At 35.5% G+C, this 15381-nt stretch overlaps 1 protein-coding gene across 1 annotated transcript in view; it reads right to left on the minus strand.

Moving 5' to 3' along the window:
• ASZ1 (ankyrin repeat, SAM and basic leucine zipper domain containing 1) overlaps positions 1 to 13704 on the minus strand; it is a 44853-nt gene extending 31149 nt beyond the window's left edge. Inside the window, exons 1-4 of the mRNA XM_012761110.2 lie at positions 13544 to 13704; positions 13050 to 13149; positions 8596 to 8718; positions 6761 to 6872 (exon numbers count right to left, since the gene is read on the minus strand). Coding sequence (XP_012616564.1) covers positions 6761 to 6872; positions 8596 to 8718; positions 13050 to 13149; positions 13544 to 13648 — 440 coding nt within the window. The 5' untranslated portion in view covers positions 13649 to 13704. The remainder of the gene's footprint in view (positions 1 to 6760; positions 6873 to 8595; positions 8719 to 13049; positions 13150 to 13543) is intronic.
• Between the last annotated feature and the right edge of the window lie 1677 nt (positions 13705 to 15381).

Below are 15381 nucleotides of genomic sequence, written 5' to 3' on the forward strand. Positions count from 1 at the left end.
GGATTCAAAGGGCTACACCCTCAGGTTAAGGATTAACCAGAAATAAATAAGCTCTTCACGTTTACACACCCCCAAATGGTCCAGGGAACCAAAATACCTGAATTTAAGATTACATGAGTCCTGGACTGATAGTGCCTCAAGTACCTTTTAGAAATATACAAAAAATCCTCTCTGATGGATCTTCCTAGCACTCATATTATTCTATAAGATTTTAAATCGAATGACTAGCACCTAGTCATGAATGAGAAGCATGAGATACATTGCTAACAGAAACAAACGCAAAAGACTTAAGATATTGGTTACTGTTCTACCTAGGCAATATGTTTACCATATTAAAGATGTTTTTGAGTTTGAAAATATTTTCAGTGTAACAGTGGAAGAGAAGCTTAACATGACTAGCTCCACATCGTCTCTGACCCTTTGTGGTAATATCCTTCAGGTTAAAAGCTTCTGCTTAGCTCTGCACGTAGGCCAACTAATTATAGGAAGAATTTAGTTTGTGGTTCAACTCTAGAAGATGATAACCGTCCCTTTCCCAAAACTAACTCCCGGGGAGATAAGGAAAGTATGCACACAAGTAACAATGCTATGGTACAGATTTATAGGAACATTGTGACCTGATCTATGTCCTCCAAAGTTAACTGACCAAGAACAAAAAGTTTTAAAACCTCCTCGGACCCTCACTGACGCCCAGATGTCTGCAGTTCTTGGTTACCTCTTCCAAGTTCCCTCCTCTTCCCCCTTCCCTTAATATAAAAAGGAGCCTAAAGTTCATGCTAACTTAAGATGGTTCTTTAGGACATTAATCCACCATCTTCTCGGTTTGCTGGCTCTCTGAATAAAAGTCACTGTCCTTGCCCCAGTACCTTGTCTCAACTTATCAGCTATCATGTGGCAAGTAGTATGACCTTGGACTCAGTTACATTAGGGAATAAAAAGTGACACTGCGATTTAACAAAAAATCAAACAGAAGTTCTAGAAGTAAAAAAAAAAAATAGCTGAAATTATGAACTAAATTGAAGAGTTTAATGACATATTAGAAGGTGAAGTGAGATTTAGTGACCCAGAAGGCAGATCAGAAGCTATTATCCAGAAAGTGGCCCAATGAGACAAAATGATGGAAAATAAAAGAAAGATATTGGGGACACAGTGAGAAGATCTAATGGATACACAGAGGCTCAAAAGATGAGTAAGGAATAGGGCATATGCAGTATCTGAAGAGACAATAGATGCGACTTTTCAGAACTGAGGCACCAAACCAAAATTTAGAAGATCCCTGTCATGACATCACGATGGCAGATGGAGATACCTTAGTGATACTGCATTAAGCTGATATTTTTTTAATTAGCCATTTTCAAGATGAAACAAAAGAAATGTTGGAAGAAGCTAAGATATTTTTGTGAAAAACACTGACACCCAGGAATTCAAATAGTACCAGTAGATTTGAATGGTTATTTAGATACAAAGTTTGGGAGCAACATAAACTTCTAAGCAGAGTAGAATTTCTCTTTTAATCTATTTATCTAATAAATTTGAATATTAAATGTTCACCAACATAAGATAAAAATTTTACTTATTTAATATAATTTTTTAAAAAGGCCAACCCCTAAAAGATATAAGGCTTTTCTTAGGCTTCTCTGAGGGGAAACTGATAAAGAGCTTTCTCTTCCATGGACTGAACAGGTGACTGAAGAACACTTTCAAGGCAAAAAAAGAAAAAAAAAAAAAGTTGTGGACTCTAGGAAAAGGTTAGAATTCAATTCATGGATCTGTAAAACAATGGGAAATCCAAACAGGAATATTTTAGGTACTCTGATGCTAACAATTTGTTGAATCAGTGGGGTTGATTTTTCCCTGCCTTCGCTTGGTGGCAAGAAGAATACAGAGAAATTGGAAAGCAGAAAGACTTCCAAAGGATAATACAAGTAGAACACCTTAACTCCTACCACCTAAAAGATTTCCACCATTTGTCATACACCAACAACCAGATCCAAACTCCATGAACCAATAAAGAAAATAACAATCCACGCAAGTGTTCTAAGCAGCCCAAAAACAAATATATAAAACCAGCCAGAAAAAAAGAATATACAGTGAAGAATTAGAATCGCTCAAGAGGTATAGTAGTCTCCCTTTATTTAAGATTTTACCTTCTGTGGTTTCAATTACCCAGTTTCAGTTATCTGTGGTCCAAAAATATTACATATTACATTATAAAAATATACATAATTCTAGAAATATATAATGCATAAGTTTTGAATTGCATGCTGTTCTCATTAGTGTAATGAAATTTTGTGCTGTCCCACTAGGGACATGAATCATCCCTTGTCCAGCATATCCATGCTGCATACATTACCCACCCATTTATTAGTCACTTAGTAGCTGCCTCAGTTGTCAGAATGACAGATCACAAGAAGGGTGAGTATAGTACAATCAGATATTTTGAGGAGAAAGACCACATTCACATAACCTTTATTTCAGTAGACTGCTGTTAATTGTTTTATTTGATGATTTGTTACTGTTAATCTCTTACTGTGCCTAATTTATAAATTAACTTTATTGTATGTATGTGTACACAGGAAAAAAACAGAGTGTATATAGGGTTCAGGCATTCACTGGGAGTCTTGGAACGTATCTCCCTAGGATAAGGGGAAACTATAAAAGAAAAACTGAAAGAAATTTTAGAGTACTTAGTGATATTAATGTTCAGCACAAGTATACAAATGGCCTGCGGAAGCAAAACAAGTGACAACAACCACAACAAATACCAAATGTGATTTCCTGAGCAATTCAGTAGATAAAATAAAGGCGTGCATAGTCGGTGTTACCTGTAGGACTTGATGATTGTCTGCTTAGGTATTTAGGGATAGAGAAACATGTACTACATTGTCAGCATTCATGCTTCCTTAGCACAGAGCCTTAAAATACTTTCAATCTCGCCCATTGAAGTCTTCTAACATTTTATGGCTTTTTTGTATGCCATTTTTGCCTTTTCTATTTCCAAGCCAATCAATTTTCTGTCTTACTCGGTCAGTTATTTTTATCAGGCTATAAAGACTTCATCAGACCTCTTAAAATTATTACAGAATACTCATACAACGGAATACTACTCAGCAATAAAATGTAACAAACTACCAATACACACAATATGAATGAGTCTTAAAAAATTCATTATCAGTTAAAGAAACCAGACACATAGCAAAATGTTATATAATTCTATTTACATGACATTCTAGAACAGAAAGAATTAACTTTGGTAGAAACAAGATCTAGATCATATGGTTGCTTCTGGTAGTGGGGGAATATGGGAAGGCACATAAAGGAACTTTCTGGAGTGATGGAAATGTGTCTTGGGATGTGAGTTAAATGAATATATGCATTTGTCAAAATTGATCCAACTGCACACTGAAAATCTGAGTATTTCACTGTATGTAAATAATACAATTAAAAAATTTTTAAATATCACAGAATTCCCTCAGTATCATTCAGCAAAATTTTTAATTAAGCATAGGGAATTCAAGAATTTCCTCTTATTTTTTATTCTTCTATCCACCAACTTTAAGTGCAAACAGATCAAGTAATTTGACTCAAGTGACTTTCATTTAAGATCTATCAACCTCCAGAATTATCTTCCGGCTTCTAATACAAGTAAATCTATCTTTTTCTTTTTTTCCATTTTATCTACAAATTAAGACCCTGTCTTTTGAGCTTTTTCCATAGAATGGAGAAGAGCTTCCATGCTACTTTACATATGGAAATAGACTTCTTCAGTCTCTCTGGCTTAGAAGTTTATTATTACTTTCACTTACTTACTTATACTTTCATTATTACTTTCACTTCACGAGACAAGACTACTGATCCCATTTTAGTTAAAAAAAAATGTTAGAGGCCAACTTCCTTTGCAACTTGGAAGTATGTCTTTGGTATCAGCTAAGTGTTTAATGGGAAAAAAACAAAAAAACAACAAAAAAACTAGTAAGTATGTGACCATCTAGCTTTCACAAACAGTAGCCATTCATAAATTTTATGGCCTACTCTTTCCCTGTGCTCTTTTTCTTTAGAGATAATTTTCTCAGCAAAAGCACTGCTCAACCAAAGAGGCTATGTCAATAGCTTGAAAGTAAATTTATCTAATCTGCTTTTCTCCTTGACATCTGAATGGTGATGATTACCTGATGCATCCCTGGTATCTTCTGGTACTTTTTACAAGAAACTAAAACTCTCAGTCTTTTAATAGGTTTTGATATTTGTCAATGCAAATGAGTTATCTATAAAATTCCCCTCAAATCATACACCAACAACAGTGCAATCACTGCCCTGTTTGTGTCCTGATATTTTTTTCTTTTACACTGGACAGCATGCTATCCCCATATGTTCACTAATGCTATTCTTCTTATAAAATGTGCAGCCTAAAAAGCACTATTTGCCATGATTTATTCTCTCCTCAGCTCTATCAAGAAAACACATACTGCTTTATACTTTGAACATTTAAAAAAAGTAGTTGATCAAGCAGATTATATGACTTCAGATAAATTAGATCAACTAACAAAAAGAACACAGAAGAAAAAAAAGGAGTTGAATAGTTTGTTTTTTAGGTTGTTTCTCACATCTATTAATTAAATGCAGTAGCTTTATATTTCTTCAACCATGTTGTAAATTTTCTGTTTATTTCACTTGAGTAAAATACAAATCTAAATCTTGTGCTCTTTCAAACTCATCAGGTTTTCTAGGATTTTTAGTTTTGAAATTGCCTTATAGTGTGGTTGCCTTATAGTTTTTAGCATGAGATGTTAACCGTGTGTCATTAAATGCAAATGGAATCTGTTTTTCCAGATTAAGTCTATGTATCTAAAAAATATCTTCTAATTCTCAAAAAGGCAGAATAGTCTACCAGCTTGACTGACTTCTTCTTCAGTAAGTTTACAAGATTATAAGTGATTAGGAGGGTAAAGACTTTGTTATCTATACCTTCGCTTCTACACTTTGTAATAGTGGTGTATTTAAAAACAGGAAAACCACAACCAGAAAACAAGTTTCCATTGAACCCAGAGAAGCAAGTCTTATCTTAGGCTACTTCTAAAGGCACAAATAAAAATTGCAGCACTCATGCAAGCTTACTTCAGCTATGAGTCCTGAAGCACATGTCCCAATCCCAAGGTATAAACAGATCCAAAAGTTATTCCTAACTAAGGAATATACCACATATGACAGAATACAAGTTTCTGTCAATTGATGTACTAAAAGTTTGCAGGTAGTTTCTTTATTAGTTCTTTTATCTTTATTTGTTTAAACATTGGTTGTCTACTTTATAAGCTTTGGCCTTTCTCACATTAGATCAGGGTTCCTTAACCTTGGCATGACTGACATTTTGGGACTGGTGAACTTTTGTTTTGAAGGGCTACTCTATGTGTTGCAAGATGTTTAGCAGCATCCCTGGCCTCTATCCACTAGACACCAGTAGCTTCTCTCAGGTATAACCACCAAAAATGTCTCCAGACATTGCCAAAAGTCCTCTGGGAGGCAAAACCATTCCAACTAAATCAAAATATTTGTTATTTCAACAAAGATCTAGAAATTATCTACAGTTGTATAGCACCTTCCAAGGCTACTGATCCAGGTATCGTAGAAACTAAATTAGGAAAAAACTTCTAGAATCAAGCATAATTATTTCTATATATCAGGTACTAGATCATTATTGAATTTTTTTTTTTTTTTTTTTTTTGAGACAGAGTCTCACTTTGTTGTCCAGGCTAGAGTGAGTGCCGTGGCGTCAGCCTAGCTCACAGCAACCTCAAACTCCTGGGCTCGAGTGATCCTTCTGCCTCAGCCTCCCGAGTAGCTGGGACTACAGGCATGTGCCACTATGCCCGGCTAATTTTTTATATATATATATCAGTTGGCCAATTAATTTCTTTCTGTTTATAGTAGAGACGGGGTCTCGTTCTTGCTCAGGCTGGTTTTGAACTCCTGACCTTGAGCAATCCGCCCGCCTCGGCCTCCCAAGAGCTAGGATTACAGGCGTGAGCCACAGCGCCCGGCCTGTATCAGGTACTAGATCATTATTATTTGAACTAATGAATTATGAATAATTCTTAATGAATAATAATTTTATTCACATTAGACATATTTCTGTTGTATGGGCTACTTCCTAATCTTTTCATTTTGAAGATTAAATAAAACACAAAGAGAGATTTAATAGAAAGATGGAGGCGGACAATAAAGAAGCCAGTGTGATAGAAATTTTAAGCAATCTGATTCATTTTTATTACTACTAACATTTCAACAGATGCAAGATACATTTACTACTTGTCTTCTATGTATCTAGGCACTCTTACATATATTATTACTTAATTGGTGAAGACTTAGGAAAATGGAAATTCTTCGATATACTTTCTTAGTATTTTTGTAAAATTGTTTAATTGTTAAGTGTTATACAGAGAAAACATTAAGCTAAGAGGCTTTACTATTATAGCTTGATCATTGTATTCTATTGAGTGTATGATTCATAGGAAATGATAGTTCATTGTTCTCCTTTTCCTCTCATTCCAAATTCTTATGACATTCCTCTAAAAATTAAAAGTTGAAAGACTATCTTCATGATAGCCCCTTCCTTTGATAATCTTACAGAATTGGAACCATGACCTTATGGCCTATTTTCATTCATCAGCTATTTGATCAAATAACCAGACATTGTTCATGATTTTTAATAGGCTAATAATCAAGAGTATCTTCAATATTTTTTAACAGATATAAAAGCTCTTACCTACAAGCAACATTCGGATCAGCATTTCTTGAAAGTAGTAGCTCTACACACTTCAAGATCTGTTCCTCTGAGCCACGAGCAGAACATGCAGTTATCAAAATAGTTTGCTTATCTATAGTAAGGCAAAAGGTAGGAAAAATCCTCCACATATCAAGAAATGTATATAATTGACTTTTTTTTTTACCATTCAAAATATTCTAAATATTTGTTGCACTCTTAAATTCTATAACTTCTTCCCAAATCTCTCATGCTTAGCAGATAACTTTATGTCTTCCTTTATCAAAATGTGAGATCAGGGAAGAATCTCTTTACTCTCCAAATTATATCTACAATTCATTTATTAACTTCCTTCCCCTATTCCTGTTTCTTCAAGGGAGAACAGAAAGTGGGTAAGCATATGGACTCTTATAGTCACACTGTCTAGATTTGAACAGTTTTTGGTCAATTAAAATTACCTTGAAGAACTCATGACTAGAAAACAATGATCTATATTTTCTGGTTTCATTTCTTTACTTCTCACTCATTTGAGAACTGAAATCTGGCTTATACACTACACTACTGAAACTGCTCTAACTACCACATCATTGATTTTTTTTCAGTCATTTTCTATTTGATCTCTCTGAATTCACTGTTTCCTAAAACTCTTCTTCTCTTGGCTCCTGTGATGTTAATGGAGATCAGAGTGGATTAAAAACAAACAAAAAACAATTCTCAATTAAAACTCAGTAATTCAAAATAGGTCACTACAGCTATGGTTCACATTAGTGGTTCAATACTGACAAATATAAAGATTCTAGTCCCAGTTTTGCCACAGAGAAACTTGACTCTAGTGATTTCTTAATATCTCATTAGGCCTAATTTATAGATATGAAGGTAATAGCTGCCCTCTTTATCTGATAGGGATATTTTGGGGCACATAAAAGAATTTATGTGAAAAATATAAAGTGTTTTATAACTGTAAGTATCTCTCTGATTAGAAGGAGGGAGAAGCAGAAAAACTATTTATCAATTTTTTGAGCAGAATATTTTATACACTTTTAAAAATCTCTATCTTAAGTATAATTTTCATTGAGTAATATTTTAAAATGATGTAACCAAAAGAAAAACAAAGCACAGCAGACTAAACATGAAACTGTTGATAAGACAGAAATTTATAAGTGGGAAATATATATATGGGTAAAATATATATAAGTGGGAAAACAGAATAGAAACGGTTTTATAAATATCTAATGTAAATATAAAATTTATATGAAAATTAATTCTAGAATGAAACCTACACCTGAATTATGATGGTGAATTTAATTGCCTACTTAAAATATGTTAAAAATAAGTAATTGGTAATTCAATATAATAATTAAACTGGTTTTGCACATATGCTTTTATTCTTTTAAAGCACTCATAGCACTGAGTGGAAATTATTTAGTAACAAAGACAGAAAGACACAAATTTCATAAACTATCTTTGAAACAACTTTAAATGATACAATTCAAAGTTGACTTTAAAATTCGAGACTGATTTTCAAGTAATTTTCCACAAAATTATGAACTTTTTGATGTTTCTTTCAATGTATTTTTCCTTTAAAAATAACCAAAACCCTCTAGCACAAACGTTAAAGGTATATAACATAACAAGTCATAAAAATAACTGAAATCTGTCTTTTTGGAAAGACAGTTTTTCAAAACATGTATGGTTTGTAATTTGATTCTGTATATTACTTACATAACACAATTAATAGAAAGGTTTTCTCAAACTGCTTTTTTTTACTTTGTATAGTAGCTTCTAGGGAATCAGAGTCACAGTAAACAAAATCAGTTAAATTACCTCAAACATCTTACCCTTATCAAAGCTTGCATTAGCACCTCTGTCCAAAAGGACCCGAACCAGCTCTACATTGGCAATGCTAGCAGCATACATAAGGGGAGTCCATCCATACCGAAAGCTGGAATCTACACTAATTCCTGTCAATATAAAAACAAGCTTTTAAAAGCCCTACCACCAAATGAAATCACTGCCACCTTAATATGCTTAAGTACTGTGTATAGTAATATACACCATGTACTTTATTATACAAGGGAATTTTTTGGTAATAATGGCTTCAGAAAAATAGAAAATAGTTATATCAGGACTTTAATAAAACTTGCTAACTTCAGTTTCACTATAAGCAATATGTTTTAAGAGACCTCATCTGATCAATGTTTTATTATATAATATATAAAATATCTTTATTACAATAGGTTTCTACATGCTACCTTTTTCTCTCTAGGGGAGTTGGGAAAGGTAAAATGTCTTTTAAATTAGAATATTATCCTTGGACAATATCATACATCTCTATGGTATTAGAGATGTAGATAAATACCACTTATATCCCTAAGACACCCTTAATTTCCTTCCCAACACTAAATTTATCCATGGGTGACTGATAAAACATGAAGCTAAAAAGATAAGTTAGGGTTAGATTACAAAAGCTCTGTTAGGAAGTACAGACTATACTTTGTGATCCATGGATCAAAATCTTACATCTGTATCATAAAGACAACAGATACCACTGTTGAGAATGGTATAGGAGGTAGGGAAACTAGTTATAAGGCTAGTTTATACAAAAATCAGAGCAAGGGCAGTGGAGAGAGAGGGGAAGTAAAACAAAAGGATATTTTAAAGGCAAGGTCATAAGAATTTACAATCACTTTGATGAGGAGGGGTGATGGAAAAGAACAAATGAAAAATAACTATTAGGTTCTACCTTGCATAAATGAATGACAAGCAGTGAGCTAAAATAAATAGGACACAGATGAGATATCAGGCCTTAGGAGTAGGATGAAGTTTTAAATAGCCACTGTCTAAATGGGACAAGAAGAGACAAATAACAACTGTTAAGAAAGCACAAGAATCAGCTGACTTTAAAATCCTCAAATCATTAATGGTACAAATCCTTGGAATCATCTGACCAAAGCACTGACTGCTTTGGTCATATAAAAAATTTAAAAAATTGACTGAACTGATCTAGGATTGGATCTAGGACTGAGGAAGAGCATAGAAGATGAGACACAAGGACAAGGATACAATAAGGCAATGAACACAATCTTTTAAATGTATGTAAAGCTTTTTCTTTGACGAATCAAGATTTAGTGGCAATCTCTCTTTTTAACCCAAGAAATATGTACTAACCTCAAGAAAAGAAAGAAAACAGAACACTTTTCTGTTTCAAAGAAGGAAAACTTGTATGTGGAACAGCACTGAACATGTCCCTGCCTTTAATACCTTAAAATTTATAGGTTCTTCAGACTGCATGAAGGTGCTAGAATCAAAAAAAATTTAGAGGTTCTATAGTCTTTGGCTATATAGTGTTCTACCTGCAAAGATGGAGGTCATGTAATTGAGGAAATGCAAACTTGGGTTGGGGGGAAATCACTTTTTTTTTCTGTAAAAACACTAGGTCATGGGCCAGGCGCCGGTGGCTCACGCCTGTAATCCCAGCACTCCAGGAGGCCGAAGCCGGCGGATGGTTTGATACCAGTCTGACCAAGAGCAAGGCCCTGTCTCATACTAAAAATAGAAAGAAATTAATTGGCCAGCTAAAAATATATAGAAAAAATTAGCAGGGCATGGTAGCGCATGCCTGTAGTTCCAGTTACTCAGGAGGCTGCGGCAGAAGGATTGCTTGAGCCCAGGAGTTTGAGGCTGCTGTGAGCTAGGCTGATGCCACAGCACTCTAGCACTCACACTGGGCAACAGAGTGAGACTCTGTCTCAAAAAAACCAACCAACCAAACAAACAAACAAAAAAACCACAAAGTCACTGAAAGACTACATATGTCCAATTCTAGTCATCTAACTAATTAATATAAAGTATATGACAATCACTAGGAAAAAAGTAACATTAACTCATGCTGGTACATATACATACTGCTGGCCCAACTTGTCTTTTCTAACAAATATTCCTTTTTAAACTTCAGCAATAGAAAGAAAATCAATAAGATCAGAGAAAAGAGCATCATTTTCTCATTACTCTTTTTTTAGACAGGTTCTTTTTCTGTTGCCTGGGATAGCAGGCAGTGGCATCATTATAGTTCACTGCAACCTCAAATTCCTGGACTCAAGCTATCTACCTGCCTCAGCCTCCTGCATAGCTGGGACTACAGGCGCATGCCACAACGAGTAATTTTCTGTAGAGATGGGGTTTCACTCTATTGCTCAGGTTGCTCTCAAACTCCTAGTATCAAGCGATCCTCCTGCAACAGCCTCCAAAGTGCTGGGACTACAGGCATGAGCCAACACACACAGCTTATTATTCTTTTATTGACAGTATTGCTAAAACTGTGACAACAAAGGTAGCATAGAAATAATGTGAAGAAAAAGAGAAGCAAATGTGGCATTTTAGCACAAAAATTCTTACTGATCATTACCTCTAATACTTAAATTATTAAACATCTATTATGTTCCTGGCATAGTGCAAAAAAAAGTTAAGTTTTAAAAGGAATGACAGTGAAGGCATTCAAAATAACACTATATTGTTTAAGGACATATACCTATGTAGCAAAAGTATAAAGATATTCATAGGAATGATAAACAATATCTACAGAAAAGTGATAACCTCTAGGGAGAGAAGAAGTTTCTATACCTCTCTGAATGTCTGAAATATTTAATAATTTAAAGAGAACTGAAAATGTTAGTACATAGCAGAATAACACAAACCAGAGATATCTTTAAACAGTTAAAAGTGGTTGACTAAAAGGGTACTTTCATTTTCAATTAAAGTTTTCAACTGGTGCAGAAATATGTTTCAAAAAGCAAGAATGACTGTGAAAGGTAAAAAATTAAAAATACTTTACAAAAGAGTTAAATAATGACATCTAGAAAGAAATATCGTAAAACAGGAGTTACCTGTGAAAGTAAGACATTAGCAGTAACGGGTGAGACTGAGGACAATGGTATCTTTCCACTTATACTGTTGGTTTTTTAAAATGAGCTTTTAAAATTTTTGCAATTAAAAACAAATTTCAAATGGTTGACTAAATACCTACTTAACAGTAGGCTCTGTCCAAGAGACTAAAAAGTCCACATTTGCCCACCAATCTTATCAAGTCCTAATCCTTCAAGAGCCTTCATCACCTTCACTGTACCTAGTCCTGCTACTCGCAAGGCAAATTCTCTTTTCCAAAACAAATTTCTGCCTATTCCACCCTATCTAATACTATATACACTAGACATATATTCATATCGGTATTTAGGCTTCTTTCCACTAATACAAATTTTATTCATTATCATTCCTCAATTACAAACTCAAGTTTCACTGTCCACAAAATCATACAGATCCTTCTCATTTGTTATAAGAATAACAGCTAACATTCACATAATGCCTAACTGCTCTAAGTCCTTTATATATGTATTTTAATCCTCCCCAATGACCCATTGATATAATGTGTCTTTGTCTTAAAAAGGGAGAAACTGAAGCTTAGAAATGTTTGGTAACCTAGTTAAGATTACAGATCCATCAAGTGGCACAGTTAGAATCAAACCCAGATCTGTTTTGTTTCCAAAATGGTTTATTTTCCACTAAGCCATGCATTGTCTCTAGCATAGAAGAAAGACATTTTGCCATATACAATCTCATTTAACTACTTTGTATGTGAATCTACTACAACTAGATAGTAAATTCCCGGTTCTCCTTTGGATAATTGTTATAATCAACAATTTACATTTGTATGTGAAAATAGTTGAAAAAAATATTTAATCCACAGAAAAAATATCAGCAGCCTACAGCAGAATTATGATGCTGTACATAAAGACATTGATGTTCTGTAAGTTTAAATGACTATCCCAAGGAACCACATTGAGTATGCAGTAAAGCTGGAACAAATATCCAGATACTTATTTTGATTCCTAGCTCAGGCTTCATTCCACCAAAACAAAACAAAAAAGCAGAGGGAAAGAACATATCTAAAATGTACATGACTCACAACATGTGAATTTTGAGGAAAAAGAATAAATAAAATAAAATAAAATGTACATGACTGGAAACAGTTCTTGAGAAATATATTATAGCCAAGTAATGTAAAGTAAAATTGATCAGGGTGGGGGTAGCATTAGTCAGAGTAGGCCTTTGGAATAGGTTGTAAGAACTAATGGAAGATAATTAGGGTAGCCTTCCAAACAGAAGGATGAAAGAAGAAAATAAGGCAGACAACTAAGTCAACTAAGATATATATTAGGACAACTGATATATTAACATTCATTGTATTTCCATTAAAAAAGCAACTAAAGTAAGGGCAATTGTGTTCCTTTTTTCTCACCAGAATCTAGGAGCTCCTGGACCAATGAAATATCTCCTGTGGTCAATGCTTTCTTAAATGTTTCATTCTTTTCTTCAACAGGTAATGGAACTTTTAATTTCTAAAAAAAAAGAAAGTTTTTTTTTTAAATCTTGTTATGCATTTCCACTGTTTTCATTTCCACTTCATCAGGAAACAATCATGTTTGGTTAGGTATATAGGATTTTCTTTTTTTTTTGTTTCGTCCAATATACAAAGTTTGTAAACAATTCATGTTTAAAATTATCTTTAAATAGAAATGGGTAACGACGGGTCCAAACCCAAGTACAGAGCTACGATGATCTAAAGAAGGAACACGAGGAAAATCCTGCGGATTTAAGTCCAAACGCCCATATTTTCACTAGGAAAAAGGGAAACACGCGAGGAAGAGGGTTCATTCACAAGGCTAGGCTTTGCTTTCGAGGGCCAGGGGAGGCCTGTGGGAGTTGCGGTCAAGACAAGGCCTCCTCCACTACCTGAGATACTCGGTCGAGATATCCGATCTCCCAGCCGTCATCCTCGCTGTCGCTACTCTCGCCTCCGCCGGCCACTGCCAGGCCGCGTAACCCGCCCGACGCCATGCCTGCCAGGAAGCTCCCTACTGGCTCCGCGCGCCCGCCGGCTCTCCCGGCGCCTGCGCACTGGGGGAGCGCGCAAGGCTGCGCGGGAATGGTTGCACTGGAAGAAGCGACGCGCGAGGGCCTGGGCCTTGGGAACCTTTGACGCAGGCGCGTAGATGCAGGACTCTTACCTCCCTGGCTCCCTCCAAACTGCTGCCACCCGAGGTGGAAATCTGGCGTGTCTGAGGACTCCCTCAGAAGCCATCACACAAATGAAAGCCAACAAAGGGGCAAGGAGAAATACCGTCCGCAAAAGAATTCTTCCTTTAAATTTCATGGGATCTCAGCTCTCAGATTTAGAAACTCCCGGCTATGAAGTGTAGATGCTCTAGAGAAAAAAGTCAGTTAGGAAAGAAGGGGTGTGTAGGAACAGTGGATTCAAAGAGCTGGGAAAAACAAAAAGATTTAAATGTCCAGAGAGCAAGTAAATAATAGAAAGAACTCCAGGTGAAAGCGGTGGCCCAAGCTCAAAGTCGCTTTTCTGCATCTAACTTCTGGATGGAATGCTGGTAAGACGGTGATTGTTTTTGCTACCATAGAATGGTAGATTCATCATGGAATGGGGCACATTTGTATACTGCAAGATGATTGAAAAGGAAAGTAGCCATGCACCGTTCTTTGAAAGCTTTTGAAGTAAATTATTTTCCTTAAAGAGTCTTTGATATAAGATTTTGAAATTATTTACCTCAGAGACTCTCAAAGGTAAGCATTTTTACGTAGTTTACTTTAGGGCCACACCTGTCTGTCTAAATGTACTCAGTCAATAAATGTTATGGATTATTGAGTACAGCCAGGCACAGCTAGGTTTGAGACAACATCAAATACCAGCCAAGCTGCCTCATGGAGCTCATATTTAATGAGGAGAGATAGACAACATGCAAGGAAACAAACACGACTACTGCAGATTGTAAGTGCCTCAAAAGAAATAAACGAGTGTGTTCAGTTTCTGGAATCAAACCAGTTAGATTGTTTCCTGGAGGAATCACTTGCTAACTGCAGCTGTGAGCCCTTGGGCATTTTACTTAGTTTCTCCCTCTGCATCAGTTACCTATGAAATGGAGATAATGATAGTGCCCACCAAGTAGAGTTGTTATGAAGATTAAATGAAGTAATGGGCTTGGAATAGGTCCTATATCAATATAAGAGGTAAATAAATCCTAGTTGTTACTATTTTAGATAGGGTAGTTAGACAAGGGCAGAGTCCTGAATGACAAACCATAAGAGTGGGAGAATAGAGCTTTCCTGGCAGAAGGAGAAATGGATAGTACCAAGGCCCTAAGGCAGTGAAAACCTGGGACCCAGGACCCAGACCAGGGTGGGACAAGTGAGGCCACTAAGAGGTATCCACTCTCAGTGTCCTACCAATGCAGTAAGTGCCTCCTTAAATTTTGCACTTGGGGCGCCTCACTTAACTTGTGTAGTCCTTGCCCTGCTCAGAGCAGAAAGGAGTTCTGAGGTTGGAGCTTCAAGAGGATAGGGATGTGTGATGAGACGGCCTTGTAGGCTTTAAGTAAGGAGTTTGGATTTTACTCCAAGAGCAATTGAATATCGAAATGTTTTTAAGCTACTGTAAGACGTGTTCTACTGGGTGTATTTATAAAGACATTCTAGGTCTTTTGTAGAGATTTTTGGTTTGAACAGTTAAGTAGTGGTTCTGTTTACTGAGCTGGGGAAGACCAAAGGATAAACTTGAA

The sequence above is a fragment of the Microcebus murinus genome, chromosome 9, assembly GCF_040939455.1.
Source record: "Microcebus murinus isolate Inina chromosome 9, M.murinus_Inina_mat1.0, whole genome shotgun sequence".
NCBI lineage: Eukaryota > Metazoa > Chordata > Mammalia > Primates > Cheirogaleidae > Microcebus > Microcebus murinus.